The sequence below is a fragment of the Emys orbicularis genome, chromosome 1 (assembly GCF_028017835.1).
Source record: "Emys orbicularis isolate rEmyOrb1 chromosome 1, rEmyOrb1.hap1, whole genome shotgun sequence".
NCBI lineage: Eukaryota > Metazoa > Chordata > Testudines > Emydidae > Emys > Emys orbicularis.
The window spans coordinates 29,380,453-29,400,205 of NC_088683.1; the positions used below are offsets into that span (position 1 = coordinate 29,380,453).

Here is a 19,753-nt window from a genome sequence, read left to right on the forward strand (position 1 = left end):
AGGGCCAGGGCCAGTCCTCAAATCCTCCCAGCGGGCCAATAATGTCACTGAAGATGGTGTTCAGAAAGGAAAATGTTTATATTGTGTTTTTTATTTTGAATTTCTTAGAAATAATAAAACTGTCATACAACTTTATACAATTCTTTGCCTGCCAGAGAGTTTTTAGTGTTTGCCAGACACCTGGCAATGCTTCAGTTTTGTCAGTTTGCTGATGTTTGGCCTCAGTGACTGAGCAGTTGAAACCTTCAGGATTGCAGCAAGGTGTGCATCTGATAGTTGTGTTTGGTATTTTGACTTGTTTATATTAATTGTAGGAAAAAGTGATGCTGCCTCCCTGGCTGACTCTGCCCGGTGACTAGTGATGGTATCTCTGTCTCTCTCCCCCAGCCAATGGGAGCTGCGGGGGGCGGTGCCTGTAGCAGACAGAGCTGGCAGTGTGGCTGCATGGGTCTCTCCTCCGTGGGCCGCAGTGGGGAGATTCTCGGGCCGCAAATGGTCCACAGGCCGGGACTTTGAGCCCCCTGGTCTAGCCTATTCTTAAAAACCTCCAGTGATGGGGATTCCACAACCTCCCTTGGAAGCCTACTCCAGTACTTAACTATCCTTATAGTTATTTTTTCCTAATAGCTAACCTAAATCTCCCTTACTGCAGACTAACCCCATTACTTCCTCTCTTACTTTCAAGGGACCTGGAGAACAGTTTGCTCACCATCATCTTTATAACAGTCCTTACTATATTTGAAGTCTGTTATCAGGTTCCCCCTTACCTCCCTCAGTCTTTTTTCCTTAAGACTAAACATACCCTGTTTTTTTAGCTTTTCCTCATAGGTCAGGTTTTCTAACCCTTTTATCATTTTTATTGCTCTCCTGTGGATTCTCTCCAGTTTGTCTACATTGTTCTTAAAGTATGGTGTCCAAAACTTGATATATTACTCCAGGTGACAACTCACTAGTGCTGAGTAGATGGGACGGTTACCTCCTGTGTCTTCCATGCCACACTGCTGTTAATACACCCCAGAATATTAGCCTTTTTCACAGCTACATCAGATTGTTGGATTGTTTTCAATTTTTGATCCACTATAACCCCCAGATCCTTTTCAGCAGTACTATCACCTAGCCAGTCATTCCCCTGTTTGTAGTTATGCTTTTGATTTTTTTCCTTCCTAAATGTAGTGCTTTGCACTTCTCTTTATTGAATTTCGTCTTGTTGATTTCTGACCAGTTTTCAATTGGTCAAGGTTGTTTTGAATTCTAAACCTGTCCTCCAAGGTACTGGCAACCCCTCCCAGCTTGGTGTCATGCACAGATTTTATAAGCATGATCTCCACTGTGTTCTCCAGGTGATTAATGAAACTATTGAATAGTACCAGACCCAGGATAGACCCTGCAGGACTCCCTAGATACATCTCTCCAGTTTAACAGCAAACCATTGATTATAACTCTTTGAGTATGGCTTTTCAACCACTTATGCACGCACGTTATAATAATTTCAGCTGGGCGACATTTCCCTACTTTGTTTCTGAGCATGTCATGTGGGGTTGTGTTAAAAGCCTTACTGAAATCAAGATATATCACGTCTACTGATTCCCTCTCCATCCACTAGACTAGAAACCCTATCAAAGAAGAAATAAGGTTGGGTTGGCGTGATTTGTTGTTGACACATCCATGTTGGCTATTACTTATCACTCTGGTATTCTTTAGGGGCTTACAAATTGATTGGTTGATAAGTATTTTTTGTTCCAGTATTTTTCCAGGAATCAAAGTTAGGCTGACAGGTCTGTGGTTCCCCAGGTCCTTTTTGGTCTCCTTTTTAAGGACTGATGCTAAGTTTGCCCATCTCCAGTCTGGTCCTCCATGAGTTCTCGAAGATAATCGCTAATAGTTCCAAGATTGCTTCGGCCAGTTCCTTAAGTACCCAACGGTGAATTTTTGTCAGTTCCTGCTGACTTGTATACATCTAACTTATCTAAATGTTGTCTAGCCTGCTCTTGCTATATTATGTTGTGTGTTCCTTTCCCCTTGTTGTTAATATTAATTATGTTAAGCATCTGGTCACAACCTTTTAGAACCTTTTAATGTGACCTTTTTTTATTACATGTAGTTTCCACCATTTGGAACATAGCAGGTGCAAGTCATAGATTTTTTTTTTTATTATTATTGTGGCAAAATATCCTCAGTATTTTTGGACATGGGTTACATAATCACAGTATCTATTTGTGGTGATTTACAAACAGTCTGGTAGCAGTTACATGTGATTTCAGTTAAGTTTGCCAAGAATGCAGTTTCTTCCAGCCCAAGGCTAACCACGTTGTTCTGCAACTCAAGTCTTTACTAGCTCTGAGTTTTAGAAGCCCAGTGTTGGAAGTCCAGTCTTCTACATGACAAATGAAAGTGCTACCAACTTGCTATTTACAATGACCTGCAAAGGAGAAAATAATTTGGCTTTCCCCCTCTTTTTTATGATGTATGAATAAGCAGAAGGTTTGAAAGCTTTTCTGTTTCTGCTTCGTTTTTACATTAGATATTCAGGTCTTGCAAACTATTTTTGAAAACTATGGTTGGATACAGAAGTACTAATTTTATGATATGCTAAAGATGTGAAACATGAATTTTATTCAGGCTATTTAAAGCTGTGAACTTCTATTTAATACACATGGTGCAAAACCCCTTTTTAAGGACTAAGTATTCCAGCCCCTTTAAGTACTAGAAGAATCAATAGCTGGAAGTTAAAACTGGGCAAATTGAAATGGCACTTTTTTTTAAGAGTGAAGGTGATTAACTAATGGAACAAACTACTAAGGGAAGGTGGTGCTTTCTCCATCTCTTGAAGCCTTCAGATCAAGACTGGATGTCTTTCTGGAAGATATGGTTTAGTCAGACACAAGTTATTGGGCTCAACATGGGAGTAAATGGTTGAAATTTGATGGCCTATGTTGTATGAGAAGTCAGGTTGGATCATCTAGTAGTCCCTTCTGGCCTTAAAATCTATGAAAAGAGAGAGTTGAAAAAGTTCCTAGTGTATATCTATGTCATTCAGAGTCCTCCAACAAAAACATGGAAGGAGAAGACTTAACATTCCTATTTTTAAGGTCTTGCTTACATGAGAAAATTGTAGTAATTTAGAAACTGATATAGTTAAATTAGTTCAACTTCCTTCTGTGGAAACTCTTATTTAGAGTTGAGTGCCTTACGTCATCTATAAATAAATAGGAAATACCTCATTGTACAGTAGAAGAACATCAACTTTAATCAACTTTTTTTAACAAAGAATAATAGTTTGAGGTATTGAGTCCCCCTCTGAAGTATGACTTTGTCGGGGGGAAACAGTGAAATGGCCTATACAAAGTGCTGTTAAATGCACTAAGTAAAATGTAAAAACAGACTTCGTTAATTTTTTCAGTTATAGTCTTGTTTGTGTTTGAGGTGATTGTGCTGTTTACTTCCTTTTAAGGTCTCCATAAACTAGGCAAAAAAATAAAATAAATCACTGGTACTACCAACACCTGTCACAGTCATCTCTAAAAAGCCTTATATTCTCATATACAAATGAGAGTCCAGGTATTGCAACATATAGAGTGCACTAACTTGAGCAAGTTTTTACACTACTTGTACTGGTACATCCTACAGAGGTGAATTGGAAACCTCACAGGTTGCAATCTCACCAGTATAGCAGGTTCTCCTTGACTACTTTTCAAACCCCATGCATAATACACCTCTACTCTGATATAACGCTGTTCTCGGGAGCCAAAAAATCTTACCGCATTATAGGTGAAACCGCGTTATATTGAACTTGCTTTGATCCACTGGAGTGCGCAGCCCCGCCCCTCCGGAGCGCTGCTTTACCACGATATATCTGAATTCGTGTTATATTGGGTGGCGTTATATCGAGGTAGAGATGTAAATATGACACAACAAAATAAAAATATTTTAATTTTTATTAGAAAAAGAGTAACAATATAAATCTAGTGACCATCAAAACAGACCTGTCTTCTGCTACTATACAACAAAATCTAAGTAAAGTTAGAACACTAACTACATTACCATTTAAAAAAACGTACATTGAAAATCTAAGATGACCGAGATGCATTTCCCATGCATTGGACACCTGAAAGATGGCTGGTGGGAGGGGAATTAAGGAACATTATTGAAATGCCATAAGAATACAAACCAGAAAATGCCTTCCCTCCACCCACCCCCAAAAAGAAAATCTTGTATCTCAGACTTACTACCCCATAGATGTTCCTCCCACCACTTGCCTTCTGAGGGGCAGGAACATATCTCTTTTAATGGTCCTGAGAGGAACACGAGAGGAAGAAAAAAATATTAGCCCAACTGAAAAAGCAGGCCTGCAGCCCCCGCTCAGCCAAAGTCCCATCAAAGCAAATGGGACGTTCGAATTGGATCCTAAACAGTGGCAATTTTTAAAAGAAAAGTTGATGCAATTTCAGAAGATATGACCAGTTTGCTTGCTGCCTCAAGCACTTACAGTAGTGCCAGGTTAAAAGATAGTGGGAGAAGAGGGTTCAGATTACTTTTTGCTATCACTTCATTCCATCAGTAATATAAGGACATAGCATCACACCATCTCCCCACACTTCTTTTTTTTTAAACAATGCATAATGAATCTCTTATGGATAACTTATGGAACCTATTGTTCTAAGATGCTGAAATTGAGATCCTACTAGGGTTCAAAGCAAATTAAACACTCAATAGATGAGAATATTCACAATGTTGAGAACAGTCACTGTGACTCTAGGTGACTCTTTTTTTTTTTTTAATAAAGAATCTAAGCCGTCTTACTTCAGGGAATAAGCCAGCCACTAACTGACAGGAGTTAGGAAAAAGCTTTCCAAGGGGTAGGCTATTCATTATCCTCTGCATGGTTTTTTTTCTCCTTCATCTGAAACATCCACTGGACTACTGGCTTGATTCTGTATGTTAGTTCCTGTAGTCCAAGCATCTACTCTGGAGAGATGCATAAAGAATCATCAGGTGGGTATATCAGGAATATCACAGTGTAACAGATGAAGACATTTCTAAATTCTGGACATAGTGTAAATAATTTCTCCTTCTGCTTCTCCAGGATCCCCTTATTAGTCTGAAATGACTGTGTTTGACATGATGTGATGTTACAAAATGCAACCGTACCTGCACCAGTTTAGTTGCCTGGTATAGATGAGCGCCTACATTTCCCTCCCCCTTCCCTCCCCCATGCTGAGTACCTACCCAGAGTAAGGGCAGAAATGTCCATCCGTGGCTGGTACAACATGAAGAATTCCTTGAGTATTGTTCACAAGTAACACAGGTTTTGCTCCTGAGCTAGCTGGGGATATGCAGGTGTTGCAATGGCAGTGCATTCAGCTCCTGGTGATGGAATGCCACACTTCTGGAGGGGTAGTTGAAGAACGTACCACCCTCAAATACTACTACAGCTTTCTTTGCTGAAGTAAGGAAGATTGCTATGTCCTGTAATTTTAAGATGGCGGGTGATAAATAATGATAATGAAGGGGTCTTGAAGAATCTCTCTTTGTGGAAAGTACAACATAAGAGTTTTAGATCAGTTATACAAAGTGGATAAGTAGATCTGTCTTCCTCTTAAAAGGAAAGTTCTTTGGCTGTTATATAATCAGTGAAATTTATTGAAGTTCATCAGTTTTCTGGTTTTATTGAAAGTGGTTGAAATTGGGCCAAGAATCTAAATGACTAGTCTGCCACGGAAAGACCTACCTATAAATGGTGTGTGTGTGTGTGTAATGCCGCCTGACCTGTTTCTCCCCCCATCCCACCCCCCCGTTACATCAATTTTGAACTTAATGGTGCTACTGCCTTTTCTGTTTACATCAGTGCTGAATATTCCCCCTGCAACCCTCCCAATTACTTTTCTGCACTATTTGGGCACCTCTTGAATTAATGCCACAATCACAGCAAAAATCAGCCTAGGTCATTAGACATTAACATGCTAGTAATCACATTTGTGACTTTGGGACACACACTGGCAATAAATCCTGTAGGTTTGTATACCTTCAGAAAACGAATCTGTTATCTCCCTGCTTTATTGAACAAATTGAACGTTTTCTGGTTAGTAGTTTTTATTTTCTTAAGTCTCAGTTTTGCCAGCCACATCTTGTACTTCCTCTTATAACCATTGTGCAGACATGGGTCACTTAGTCCAACCCAAATATCTTGTGTACACAATGAGCTTATTGTTGGATAATCTTAGTTGCTTTGTTCAAGAAAATAGACATAATAGCATATGAGTCAGGTGGCATAGTTCTTCTCCACATCCCTTGCACCCCCTCTTTTGTTTCAGCCTCTGCTGACATGTGGCTTTCCAAATCTTTACAGTGTATTTTTTGACTGGCTGGCTCAACAACACTGAAAATGACAGTCAAGGCAAAGTCACATCCAGACTATAATAACTCTAAAATGTTACCACTGAACCTCTCTGTCCCAAACTGTTTTTCAGGATAGGTTTTCCTAGTTACATTCTGGTGTTAATTTATCAGTATTGCTGCCTGGGGGCTGACTGGTTCAGGGCATAGGTAATGTGAAGCCTTTCATTTTGTAGCTGCTAGTTCAGATCAAGCTGAGATTGGCAGAGACCCAACCCAATGTTGTTACCATTTGATGGCTGTCTAATTTTAAATGAGCGGATCATCGTCTCAGTTGAGTTTGGTATGAATTGACACCCTTTTTGAGAGTCTCAGAAGGGAGGTAAGTAAGTGGAAATTGAACTTCACTCAATTGTAGAGGTGGTCCCTCCAGTTTAATGTTCTAGCATAAAAGTAGGATAGTGTGAGAATTTGTGCTGCTGCTGCCCGTTATCTGTCTATCTTACCTATTTGCAGTGCATCCATCACTGTAAAGTTTGATATACTTTTTCTTTGGCTTAGAGGACTTCATTTTCTTGGTCTCTCAGGAATAATAAATTCATTGCAATAAAGTAAAAATTCTTACTGTTCCTAAGATGTTGTCTCTGCATAAAATACAGTTTGGTGTCCATGGCATCTGACAAAACATAACCTACTATACTTCTGTAAATACTGGGAATTATCTCCATGAAGTAGGTGACCTGACTTCTCTACAGTTAGTATATTTGGTAATTTGTCTAATGGGCTAAAAAAGACATCTACTCCAACAAGAACAAGAGAATTGGGAATGGTAAAATATCCAGAGGCCTTACTCATCTCATAAGGAAGTTTAATATGACCCACTCTAGACTTTTTCTTCTAGTTTATTAAATGTGTCCTTCTAATGCTAAGCATGTGCACTTTTAAAAATACAAAATATTCTAATTTGATCAACATCAACGTGAAGTCCTTCCCAATCCACCTCAGGGAAATTCGTTGGAAACTATCCTTGTCAATAAATTAAGATTTCTGTTCTAAAGCTAGGATTCTGTTGAAAATGCCTGGTCACTAGTACACTCCCTTCAAATCAAAGGGCAGTTATCTTAAGTACCACAGTTGATCTTAACTGTTGTGGTATCCCATGAGGAGAAAAGTGGTTTTAAAAATAGTCAGAGCCCAAAACCGTTATGATTTTATGGGTCAAAACCAACAGCTAAAACCACTCTTTAACAAACTGGAAGCAAATGTAATTTACTGGGCACAGGAATTATATGCTTCATCCAGAAGCACTGCTCAGCAATCTGGATTCTGCACAGTCGAATGTTTGAGGCTGGTCTACAGGTGCATTCCAGTAGTTCAGTGTGGAAGTAAGGAAGACAAGGATAGTTGTGCTGAAGTATATTGCTAAAAGTAAAGACAGATATATGGAGAAGTGCCATCAATTTGAGTTTAAGATCTCACCTCACTTGGCTAATCACTGCTGGATAAGTTACTGCTGACTCAGTACATCTTACTACTTTAGTTCTGTGGAGTAGGAACAGTTTAGTGATATAATTCTGTTCACCCCTCCTTTTGCTTATACTCTGTACTTTATTGTGGCACCCCTGCAGAGGGGAAGAAGAGAAGGTTCGAAGTGCAGTGTCATGGAGGTCGGACTTTGTTGAGTCATGTATGAGTCAAAATAGATTCTCACTCACTCTTGTTAGCCATATTGACTCTTCAATGCTTGCCAGAGTAAAATGTAGCAAACTTATTTTTTTAATCAGAACCCATAGGAAGATTTGTACAATATGTAATATTCAGAGTTGTACTTGAATAACAAGGAGACATTTTGTTAAATAGTCATAAACTCTTGTCTAACTCATCACCTGAAGAAACTGATCGTTGTTCCTTAAGCATGCATGAGTTACCTCACCTCCCTTCTTCCTCATTAAAATTGAGTGGATTCACTTTTTCAGTTTTGCATTATTTGCTTATAAACCAAGAGTACAATAGTAACATTGAGCCTAAAGGTCCAGCAGTCATTTTAATACGTTAACATTTTATTATTCCATCTGAAATGTTACATAACTATGTCTATAATCAGACTACATGAAAGCTCTTCAATGAAAAAAATTAAAAATAACATTGTCCTGTTTTTAAGGATCTCTCTGAGTTTTAAATTATCACATAGAATTTGGAAGAGTTAGGATACCTATCAGTTATCCATCACATAATAACATTCTTCTTCCTTAGTTTGGTTATTGGTTGAAAATTGAGTGGGTAAAATGAGAATTGTGGCCATATTAGGTTATCTGGTGATGTACTCAGTCTGTTCTAATAATGGCCAATCATGACTGAAGTGAGAATTTTGAGTGTTTGTGGTGGTACGTATAACTGTATATATGAACAGAATGATTTTATTTTTAACAATAACAGTTATTCAAACAGGGTGGTGAAAGTTTTGTTCATTTATATAGTCTGTTTTGTATGCAGTCCTTTACTTTTTAATCCTAAAACTTTGAGGTTTGATCCTATACACTGTGTTCATGTTTAGATTTTTGCCTCAGATTTTTTTGATTGAAAGCATGGGAAAAAAGCTTCCTTCAGAAGTATTTTAAGTTATGAGAGCTGTCCTACTGAAGATGTTTGTTTATTTATTTTAAAAAGCCCATGCTGATAGGGTAATGTACTAAACTAAAGCAAATTTTAAAGCTTTATAATGTTTGCCATAATCTGAATATTTTTTGTCTTCATGCTGATAACAAAATGAAATTATTATAAGATGTCTTAGCACAGGGTGCCATTTTAAAACGCAATGTGGAACTGCCCGCTTAAAATGATTTGTCTTCATTGTTTTTTCTTATTTTTAAACAGGGTTTGTGGATGCACTTAGATGTTTGCAATGAGCACTGTGGCTGGCATGCCCCAGTGTTTTGGATACCAATGCACAGGACTCCATAGTAATCGAATTTATCAGAAACGAACGTCATGAGCATAGTGATCCCGTTTGGGGTTGACACAGCAGAAACTTCTTATTTGGAAATGGCTGCAGGCTCAGAGTAAGTATTTTTAACATAACTGCTAACTTTGTTATTTTTTCTTTTTGTGATGTGCATTTTCGAATAGAGACTTCCAAAATGTTTTTACTTAATTGTTTGAATTTTAATAGCTATTTTTATTCACCTACTGTAGCTTTATTTTTTTTTTCACGTCAGTACTCTTTTTTTTTTCTTTTTTTTTAAGAAAGAAGCAGTATTTGTCAGCAGTTCAGTTTATTAAAGGGGATAGTTTTAAATAAAATATGCTTTACTGCTTTAAATTTTTTTCTCATGTTGATCATTTTGGCTTCCTTAAAGTATGCATCAAAACCTATTTGGTTGTATTTAGAGTCACAAATGTATCCTTTGGTGCATGGAATTACGTACATGAAATACTGATAATCCGGAAGGGTGTTTTAAAAAATACATTTTCATAGTTAATATTTTTAATTTTGTTATAATGCATCCGATTACATTTATTTCTCTCCCAATATTTTAGTCTTTCTATTTGGTAATCCATTGTTTTTGCTTTTTATAGCTGAAGTGGCTAGCTTAAAGGTTTAGGCATATGTGTGAAATAACTAGACAGACACCTAGGAATCACAGGTTCAACTCGGCCCTTTGTCTTTCTGAGATAGATAAACTGCTCAAAAATCCATTTGCTTTATTGGGTGTCAATCAGATGATACCTAAAGTCTGGCCCAGTCTGTCTTTTGTAGACATCGAAGACCTCATTGCACTCCACTTCAGAGTCCTATGATTCATAGGATTGGAAGGGACCTCGAGAGGTCATCTAGTCCAGTCCCCTGCACTGATGGCAGGACTAAGTATTATCTAGAGCTGTGGTTCTCAAACTTTTGTACTGGTGACCCCTTTCACATAGCAAGCCTCTGAGTGCGACCCCCTTTATAAATTAAAAACATGTTTTAATATATTTAACACCATTATAAATGCTGGAGGCAAAGCGGGGTTTGGGGTGGAGGCTGACAGCTCACGACTCCCACCCCTGTATAACAACCTCGTGACCCCCTGAAGGGTCCCAACCCCCAGTTTGAGAACCCCTGATCTTGACTGTCCCTAACAGGTGTTTGTCTAACCTGCTCTTAAAAATCTCCAATGATGGAGATTCCTCAACCTCCCTAGGCAAGTTATTCCAGTGCTTAACCACCCTGACAGAAAGTTTTTCCTAATGTCCAACCTAAGCTCCCCTTGCTGCAATTTAAGCCCATTGCTTCTTGTCTTATCCTCAGAAGTTAAGGAGACAAATTTTTTCTCTTTCCTCCTTGTAACAACCTTTTATGTACTTGAAAAAAGTTATCATGTCCCTTCTTAGTCTTTTCTTCTCCATACTAAACAAACCCAGTTTTTTCAACCTTTAATAATTTTTGTTGCTCTCCTCTGGACTTTTTCCGATTGGTTCACATCTTTCCTGAAATGTGGCGCCCAGAACTGGACACACTACTTCAGTTAAGGACTAATCAGCATGGAGTAGAATGGAAGAATTACTTCTTGTGTTTGCTTGCAACACTCCTGCTAATACACCCCAGAATGGTGTTTGTCTTTTTTGCAACAGTGTTACACTGTTGACTCATATTTAGCTTGTGATCCGGTATGACCCCCAGATCCCTTTCCACAGTACTTCCTAGGCCGTCATTTCCCATTTTGTATGTGTGCAGCTAATTGTTCCTTCCTAAGTAGAGTACTTTGCATTTGTCCTTATTGAATTTCATCCTATTTACTTGAGACCATTTCTTCAGTTTGTCCAGATCATTTTGAATTATAATCCTATCCTCCAAAGCACTTGCCACCCCTCTCACCTTGGTATCGTCCGCAAACTTTAGAAGTGTACTCTCTATGCCAGTATCTAAATCATTGATGAAGATATTGAACAGAACCAGACCTAGAACTGATCCTTGTTGGACCCCTCTCAATATGCCCTTCCAACTTGACTGTGAACAACTGATGATTACTGGGAACATTTTTCCATACAGTTATGCGTCCGCCTTATAGTAGCTCCAGCTAGGTTGTATTTCCCTAGTTTGGTTGAGACAGTCATGTGAGACCGTATCAAAAGCCTTACTAAAGTCAAGATATATCACATCCACCACTTCTCCCCTTATCCACAAGGCTTGTTACCCTGTCAAAGAAAGCTATTAGGTTGATTTTGACAGGATTTGTTCTTGACAAGTTCATGCTGACTGTCACTTTATTACCTTATCTTCTAGGTGCTTGCAAATTGATTGCTTAATTATTTGCTGTATTCTCTTTCAGGGTACTAAAGTTAAGCCGATTGGTCTGTAATTCCCCGGGTTGTCCTTTCCCCCCTTTTTATAGATTGACACTATATTTGGCCCTTTTCCAGTCCTCTGGAATCTCTCCCATTTTCCATGACTTTTCGAAGATAATCGCTAATGGCTCAGATATCTCCACAGTCAGCTCCTTGAGTATTCTAGGGTGTGTTTCATCAGGCCCTGCTGACTTGAAGACATCTAACTTGTATTCTCGCCAGTCTGATTAAAAAGATGTCCCTGTTGTTGTGTGGTATGCTGACCACCTGGTTGCCACTCTCCACACCAAAGGTAGCTGCATATCCATGTTGTTTGTGGATTCTTTTGGGATGAAATACAGTACAAAACATTTTCCATGGAGTACAAATGACTGATTTTTTTTTTCATTTACACAAAGTAGTAGTATCAGCACCATCCCAATAATCTCAGCATGTCTAAGAATAGCATTTGTTAATTTTTGTTTCCTCTTTTTTTTTTTTTTTTTTCATTAGTAGAGTATGTAGCAATGCAATGGGTTTTGATTTTGGTTTTGACAGGAGGTGAGAAAAGTAACCCAAAAAAATAAAATCTTGCTTTTATAGAGAGAGAAGGTCTCTGTAATGTACAGTATAATATATGTGCTTATAAATCTTAGCCATGATTATTTTTAAAAAATGAAGTCAATGGGAGATGCTAGTTATTCAGCATTTTTGATCATCAGAGCTGAACTTTAGTCACCTATTTTTGAAAAATATTAGATCATATGTAAATTATATTTAGAATTCAATAGGAAAGTCAAATTTGTAACTTACAAATTTATAAGTTATAACTTGTAAATTATAACTTGTTAGTTGTTTATCTTTCTAGTCTTTTGAAAGAACTTGCATTTTGAAACTTGCCAATAGGCTGTCAGTCACAATGAATATAGATTAAATGTTCTTAATCTCTTTCCTTAGGAGTCTTGCCCCCACCCTCCTACACACACAGTTTTAATTTTGTCCTGTTGAAACCATACAGCTTTCATGTTTTGGGACAGTTTAAGAACATATTTGCATGGTTTAGATGTTGGAAAAATTGACTAGAATTTGTTTTTACATATTTTCTTTCATGCTTCAGGTCTCCTGAAGAACTTCGAAAGTAATAAGATATTAAATAAAGGCAGTGGAGTTAGGTTTCATCAAGATGGATGAATTGTCATTGTAAACTTGAAAAATGGCTCGCATGCGTCCTTTAACATTAAAACCTGTTGAGTCAAAGGGGGAATTTTCCCTTAAACACGAGCGTTGGTCGTAATTTCTATGAAGAGTGAAATAAGTTTTCTAGCTTTCACCTGGAAAGCTTTTACAGACTGGGCCTAAGAAGACATCTGTTAGTGTGTCTTTCTTGAAGGGTATCTCCTTATGTTGCATAATCTATACTTTTATACTTAAGACCAAGTGAAGAGAATAAGTGGCAAGAGATGCACAAGCTTATGCAGTCAGTATTGTAGGCTGGTTGACATGCCACTGTTTGTCGGGAAAACCAAAGGATTCTATACCGATGTTTTAGTGACAACAGAGAATCCAAGACTTGCTTCAGCCAGAGTTCAAAACAGAGAGGCTTCCAATAGCCAAAGCCCGGAAAAAGAGTGCTAGGTTTTCCTGGTTTTAAAAAAGGAAAGAGCCAAAGAAAACAGCTGTCTGTATGTGTTTTTGTTTGGTTGGTTTTTGTGTTTGTGGTCTGCAAACTCTAGGGGCATTAGGTGTCTGTTTTTAGTTAGGCTGATGAGACCACATGTGTTCATTGGTGATAATGTTGATGAACTTAACTGCTATCATGACTGCAACCGCTTCTGGGGGTCAGGGACAAGATTTTAAACTCTGATTTGCTGGGTGCTTTGTGGGGCATCTGAAATAACTTAAAATTTGCCATTCTTGAATTTGAACTTAAAAATTCATTTAGTTTGTGGATTTGTCCAGGATCATGTACAAAAAAATCAGTTTTTAAAATAAAATGTAGGAACAGTCCTCCCCATCACTGTCCAAAGAGGACTGCTGAGAAGCATGAGGCAGGTAACATCTTCTATTGGATTTCCATCCTATAAGGGCAGTACGTATGCCCCTTATTGAAGGAAGCAAATGTAAAAACTGATTAGCTCTGACTTGCAATTGCTGAGCTCTTAAATAGGGTTCAACAGATGGAAAATGAGTAGCCAAGAAAGAAGAAGCTATAGAATATATAGAAATATGAAGCAGTTTTATTTAGTTTTCTTTGATCATACTGGGTGAAAGCTTGTGCGCATCATAACTAATTTGTATTATGTCAACTTACAATCAAGGGGAAAAACTGAATACGTGATAGTTGGTATACAAGAACGGGTTTAACTGTTGACTATTCTAATATTGTAATAAGGACTACTGGGAAATTTTAGATTGACATAACCACCTTCTTTTTTTCAAACACAGCTTTTTTCTAGAGACTGACACTTTAGATATTGATTGCATCAATAACAAAGAGAGATCCTCACTGAATATACCTTGGGCTTATTCCTAAGTGAAAGGAGTCAAACCAGTTCCCTGTAACTTGACAGGCTTGTTTCTGCTTCCTAATATGCCGAAGCATGTGGGAAAACGGGGGGTGGCAAACTTGACTATGTAGGAGAATAATCTTAATTGAAAAAGGAGACCTGGAAATTTACTCATCCTTTCTCCTACTCTTCCAAATAGAGGGCTGAGGCCTGTAAAAAGAACACTATTGTAGTTAGTTACTAGAACAGTATGCATAAAGTTGAATATAATTATTATACTATTCACTTTGAACCTATTAAATGTTAGGGTTGTGTTTTTTGTTTTTGTTTTTTAAATTAAGAGGGAATCACAGTTGATGGTGAAATAAACTGCATGTCCTCCTGTACTCAGAATTAGTTAAGCACTGTAAAGGTACTACCTCGTTAGACCATACTAATGGAGGATCTATATAACAAAAGGCATTATCTGTGCTATGGGTATATACCTGAGTTCCTCTGGGTGCCTCTACAAAATCTGACACACAAAATTGTGCAAATACAAGACAACATGCTTTAATATCCGGAGTACAATAGACATTGTAAACCATATAAAAACAGTTTTCAATTTGATATGAAGACCACTAGATGGACTGAAAGTGAGTATTCAGGAGAAGAGAATTTTAAAAGTACACTCTACCCCAATATAACGCGACCCGATATAACATGAATTCGGATATAACGTGGTAAAACAGCGCTCCGGGGGGGGCAGGGCTACGCACTCCGGCGGATCAAAGCAAGTTCGATATAACGCGGTTTCACCTATAACACAGTAAGATTTTTTTGGCTCCCGAGGACAGCATTATATTGGGGTAGAGGTGTATGTGCCTTTAGTGGAAAAGGATCTTGGGATAGTAAGACTCTAGCCTAATTTTTCTTGCTGTGAATGACAGAGAGCAGTAGACATTGCCTTGAATAGAGTGGCCTTATTAAGGGCCTGAAATGGTCTTGCTGACTTACAGGAAGTCAATGTAGTTCCAAGCATCAGTGTTGATATTCATGGTCAAGTGCCTGGGAAGTCACTGCGATGTTCCACAGTCCGTAGATGGCTTTCAGAGTTAATCCCAAATAAAAGGCTTTACTATAGTTTAGCCTAATGATCACAGTACATGGGTCACTGTAGCAAGTTCTACATCTAGAAGAAAAGGGAACTTTATGACGCTTTAGATGACTTTATTTTTTATTTTAAACTCATTCATAACTACTGTGGAAATCTGGTCTTTCAGGTGCAGGTCATGATAAAAAGTAGTATACCTACCTTGCAAACCATGTCAGAAATCAGTAAACAATTGCCAAAGATCAGGCAATGTTCTCTACCTAGTTTTGCCCATCCTGTACCAGCTGTCTTGTATTTTTTAACTAAAGTCTTGCAATACATTTTGTGTGAAACACAATACATTGTTATACATCATATTTTCTTATCTGGGTTGAATTTTAGCCAACCAATGTTCATATGAATTGTAGTGCAAAAAACAGTCAAATTGTTCTACATACTATAATAAAAACTTGTTTTTCCAAAAAATTTGCAAAGCTGTTGAGGCACACTAGGAACAAGTGGTTTTCAAATAATTCCCCCCCCTTTTCCCCTTTAATAAGTAAATGCTGCTTTTGAGTTTATAAGGCTATGGTAAATGACCTTAAAAACTTTAGGCTGGGACTTTCAAAGGAGCCTAAAAGAGTTGAGATCCTAATTACCCTAGGCTCCTTTGAAAATCTATCTTAATGAGTGTCACAGTATTTTGACATCCACAATTTAAAAAAACCTTTTGAGCCTCCAGCTTTCATATAAACTTTATTTTTGGTGTTAATGGTGAGAACCACTCAGATTAACTTTTTATAATGAATAGTCAAAACAATTGTGGAAAGAAACTGTCCGTTCAACCCCCCTTTCAAACCTCTTAGAAGAAAACAATTATCTTTAGTTAAAACTTTTTAACCACGATTCATATTGTAGATAATTTGAGCCATAAGCCCATAAAACAGAGTTTATGGAAATCTTGACTGATAACTTTAACAGCCTTGTGGTATGTTGGTTTATTTCTTATTCAGCATTATTTATTTAATTTCACTAGGGCCATCTGCTGATAGAATGGGGTAGTTCAAGGCTGTATAATAATTGTGTTAATTCTCAAGTGATCTAGTTCTAGATATGCAAGTTGTCTGACCCAAAACCAGAACGGAGACTCTTAAATGTGGCTTAAATTTTTTTTAGTGTAGCTGAGAAAATCTAGTACTGTTTTCTAATAGTAGAAAATCCTTTAACCCATTGGAAGATTGGGTTTTGGTGACAATGTTTTCTAGCCTGAACACTGAATGTTTAACAGTTTCTAACCACTTAGCAGTCTGTCAACTGATACAATGGAGTCGCATCATAGGCGCATTTAACTTACGCGATTTTAACTATACGCGTTGGGCAAAACAAAAAAGAGAAAAATAGCAATTTAAATACTGTACCTGTAGTGCGGGCGATTCCGCCCGCCATTCCACTCAATGAGCGTTTGACTATACGCGATTTTTGCCTTACGCGCTGACTTCAGAACCTAACCCCTGCGTAAGATGCGACTCCCCTGTAGACCACTTACATGTACATTACCTCACCCAAGGGGTTTTGTGTACATCATGGAGAAGAATAATTTGGTCAGAATCCCACTCAAATCATTAAAAAACCTGTGATTTAGGCCATAATACTGAGTGCTAATTTGTTGGGGTTTTTTGGTTTGTTTGATTGTTGTTATAGTCTGTGTAGGCTGCTGGCCTGTTTCCACATCCCAGGAAGGTCACAATCTTTTCAAGCCCTTCCTTCAGGGTACAGTTTATTCAGCAAATACAATAAATCAGTTCAACATAGGGTTTCACATACAAACCCAACCTTCTGCAAGCCCCTTTTCCTTGCATCATTTCCCCTTGCTCCAGGGCCTTCCCCAGGAGACCATTTGCTTTATCTAGCTCTCCTTTCCAGCTGAGCTACTTGGTGGCTTTTATAACCACTTGACCATCTCAGTTGGGAGGTTGCTTATGAGAAACAGGTGAGGCTGAGCCCAACTCTCCTTAAAGGGCCAACCACCCTGTGACATTGTGTCTCATGCTGTGCGGGTGTATAGACAAACAACATTACAAGAGGTTTCAAGTTGGAAGTTTGAATGTCCCTAAGTACTAGGGAAGTAAACAGTAAAAATAAGATGATTTCTCTGTTTATAAACACCAGGAGTGTGCTGGTTATTTTATTTTTTTTTATTTTTTTTTAAGTATTGCCTTGGTGGGTCAGGACAGATGTATGGTACTGTGAAGCTACAGAATGGAGCCTGTTCAAAAGATTTCTAAATACAGTGCCTCAAGTGCATATCTTTGATATCAAGAACACAAATGAGGAATGCCAAATCATATATTCTTTTGACCCTTTTCCTCTTGAAAACTCAAATTTTTGCAAGACACCCACAATAAGAGTCCTTGAAATCCAGTATTTTTAAAAAAATTAACTGAACCTTCATGAAGTACATACTCCTTCCTCACTTCATTGATGTGATTCTTGACTTTGCACATTGCATCCACTCCCTACTACTATATCACCCTCTCTTGTTCTGTCCCATGTGAAACTTAGTCCCTTATCCTCCAGTCACTTTATATACACACTGAACTTTAAACCTGAGTTATCCAACTTAAATCCATAGGAATAGTCACAGTCTGAACCTGGGATACTAGTATTAAAATGGATAACAATAACGCTTGGATTTCTTTGTTTTCTTTGGTTTTTAACTTTCATGTTTTTATTTTGGTAGTTGCTGCTTTCCACTGTTTTATGTGATTCTATGGATGCTTGTTATCAGGACAGTCAAATTATGGGAGCCAAGTCCACCAATTATCCCCAAAGAACTACAATAAGTAGCCAACACTTACAGAAAGTGGGATTTATTATCTGAATTTAAAAAGAGCACTTCAAATCCCTTGCGAAGCGCAGTTACTCTTTGGATTCCAGTTTGATTGTGTGGAATGCACAGACTGCCACCTTCAGGGTATATATTGTAAGGTAGAGCAGGAAATTTTGGTGATTAGGCTCTTAAGGACTTTTGAATTATCTCACATTTAAGAACTTGACATTTTTATTTTTGTGGCTCACAATAATGGTATCTAACAAAGAAAAGCTTCTGTAATAAACTTTAGCATTACTGAAATGTAGACTGCATATTAAAATCTTTTTTTCCAGGGAGTTTTGGTATTCAGATTGCCTGTTAGACCAAATAGTTCTCCAGTTACTAGGGAAAACAAACAAGATCCAAATAATCCCTGGGAAAAATGCACTATTTAGTGGAAAACAGGATAGACATGCTACTTCCTTTCACTTTCAAAAAGTATTAAAAATATTCTGCTAGGAAACCTTAAAGCAGGGGTAGGCAACCTATGGCAAGCTGATTTTCAGTGGCACTCACACTGCCTGGGTCCTGGCCACCGGTTCAGGGGCCTCTGCATTTTAATTTAATTTTAAATGAAGCTTTTTAAACATTTAAAAAACCTTATTTACTTTACATACAGCAATAGTTTCTATAAATCTATACTATATAACTAAAGAGACCTTCTAAAAATGTTCAAATGTATTACTGGCACGCAAAACCTTAAGTCAGAGTGAATAAATGAAGACTCAGCACACCACTTCTGAAAGGTTGCCAACCCCTGCCTTAAAGGATGGACAGCAGTCTCTTGAATTGGGAGAGAAGGATATGAAAGTGACTAGAATTCTGGAAATTTAGCTGGGCTGTACTGGGCAAATATCCACTCCTTGTGCGTCAGAACTTTGAGTATACAGATCTTCAAGATTAGTATTATTTCCATTGCAGTAGGACCCCAACCAGAAAACATTGTACCGTCAACATGGCATTATGAGGGTAGTGGAGAATCTGACATACCTTTTCAAATTTGTTTTCTTTCTAGAACATGGGTTCATAAACCTAGGGAGGATGGGAGATTACAATTCCCCAGATGGGGGAGGGATGCCCCAAAATGTATCTGTTACATTGTATGGAAAAGGTTGAGGACCACTGCTGCCCCCCTCTGGTTTCTTTACTGAACAGCCTCTTTCATCACTCCCTTTCCAAAATGAAAAGGCAGTGTGTGACTAGAAAGTTATTATAATAGAAGGTATGTCAGAGAGTAAATATCTTCCGCCTAGGAAATGTTTGTATTCTTCCTTAACACATTTTTTCAATTCTCAGCATTTATTTAGTAGCAAGAGTCCATTATTCTGTGAAAAATATTCTGTTCCTCTACCAAAACTAACTTTGTAGAACTCTTCTTTTCATGGCACAGGGCAAATAGTGTGTGTGTATATACACTATTATTTTCTGTTGATAATTTGTAATTACAGATTAAACCAGAGAAAAAAAATGCACAATATGAATGTTTGTTTAAAACAAAACAAAAACACAACCCCCTAAACTAGCTTTAAGTGCCCTGAATCCATAGAATCATAGAATATCAGGGTTGGAAGGGACCTCAGGAGGTCATCTAGTCCAACCCCCTGCTCAAAGCAGGACCAATCCCCAACTAAATCTTAAACACAAAAAAGCAGTTTACAAGAAGTG

The 19,753-nt window shown here is 37.9% G+C and overlaps 1 protein-coding gene across 1 annotated transcript in view; it reads left to right on the top strand.

The window, feature by feature from the left end:
* Positions 1 to 19,753, top strand: part of KMT2E (lysine methyltransferase 2E (inactive)) — a 121,506-nt gene that overhangs the window by 11,846 nt on the left and 89,907 nt on the right. Inside the window, exon 4 of the mRNA XM_065421947.1 lies at positions 9,208 to 9,392. Within this exon, the coding sequence (XP_065278019.1) occupies positions 9,322 to 9,392 (71 nt within the window). The 5' untranslated portion in view covers positions 9,208 to 9,321. The remainder of the gene's footprint in view (positions 1 to 9,207; positions 9,393 to 19,753) is intronic.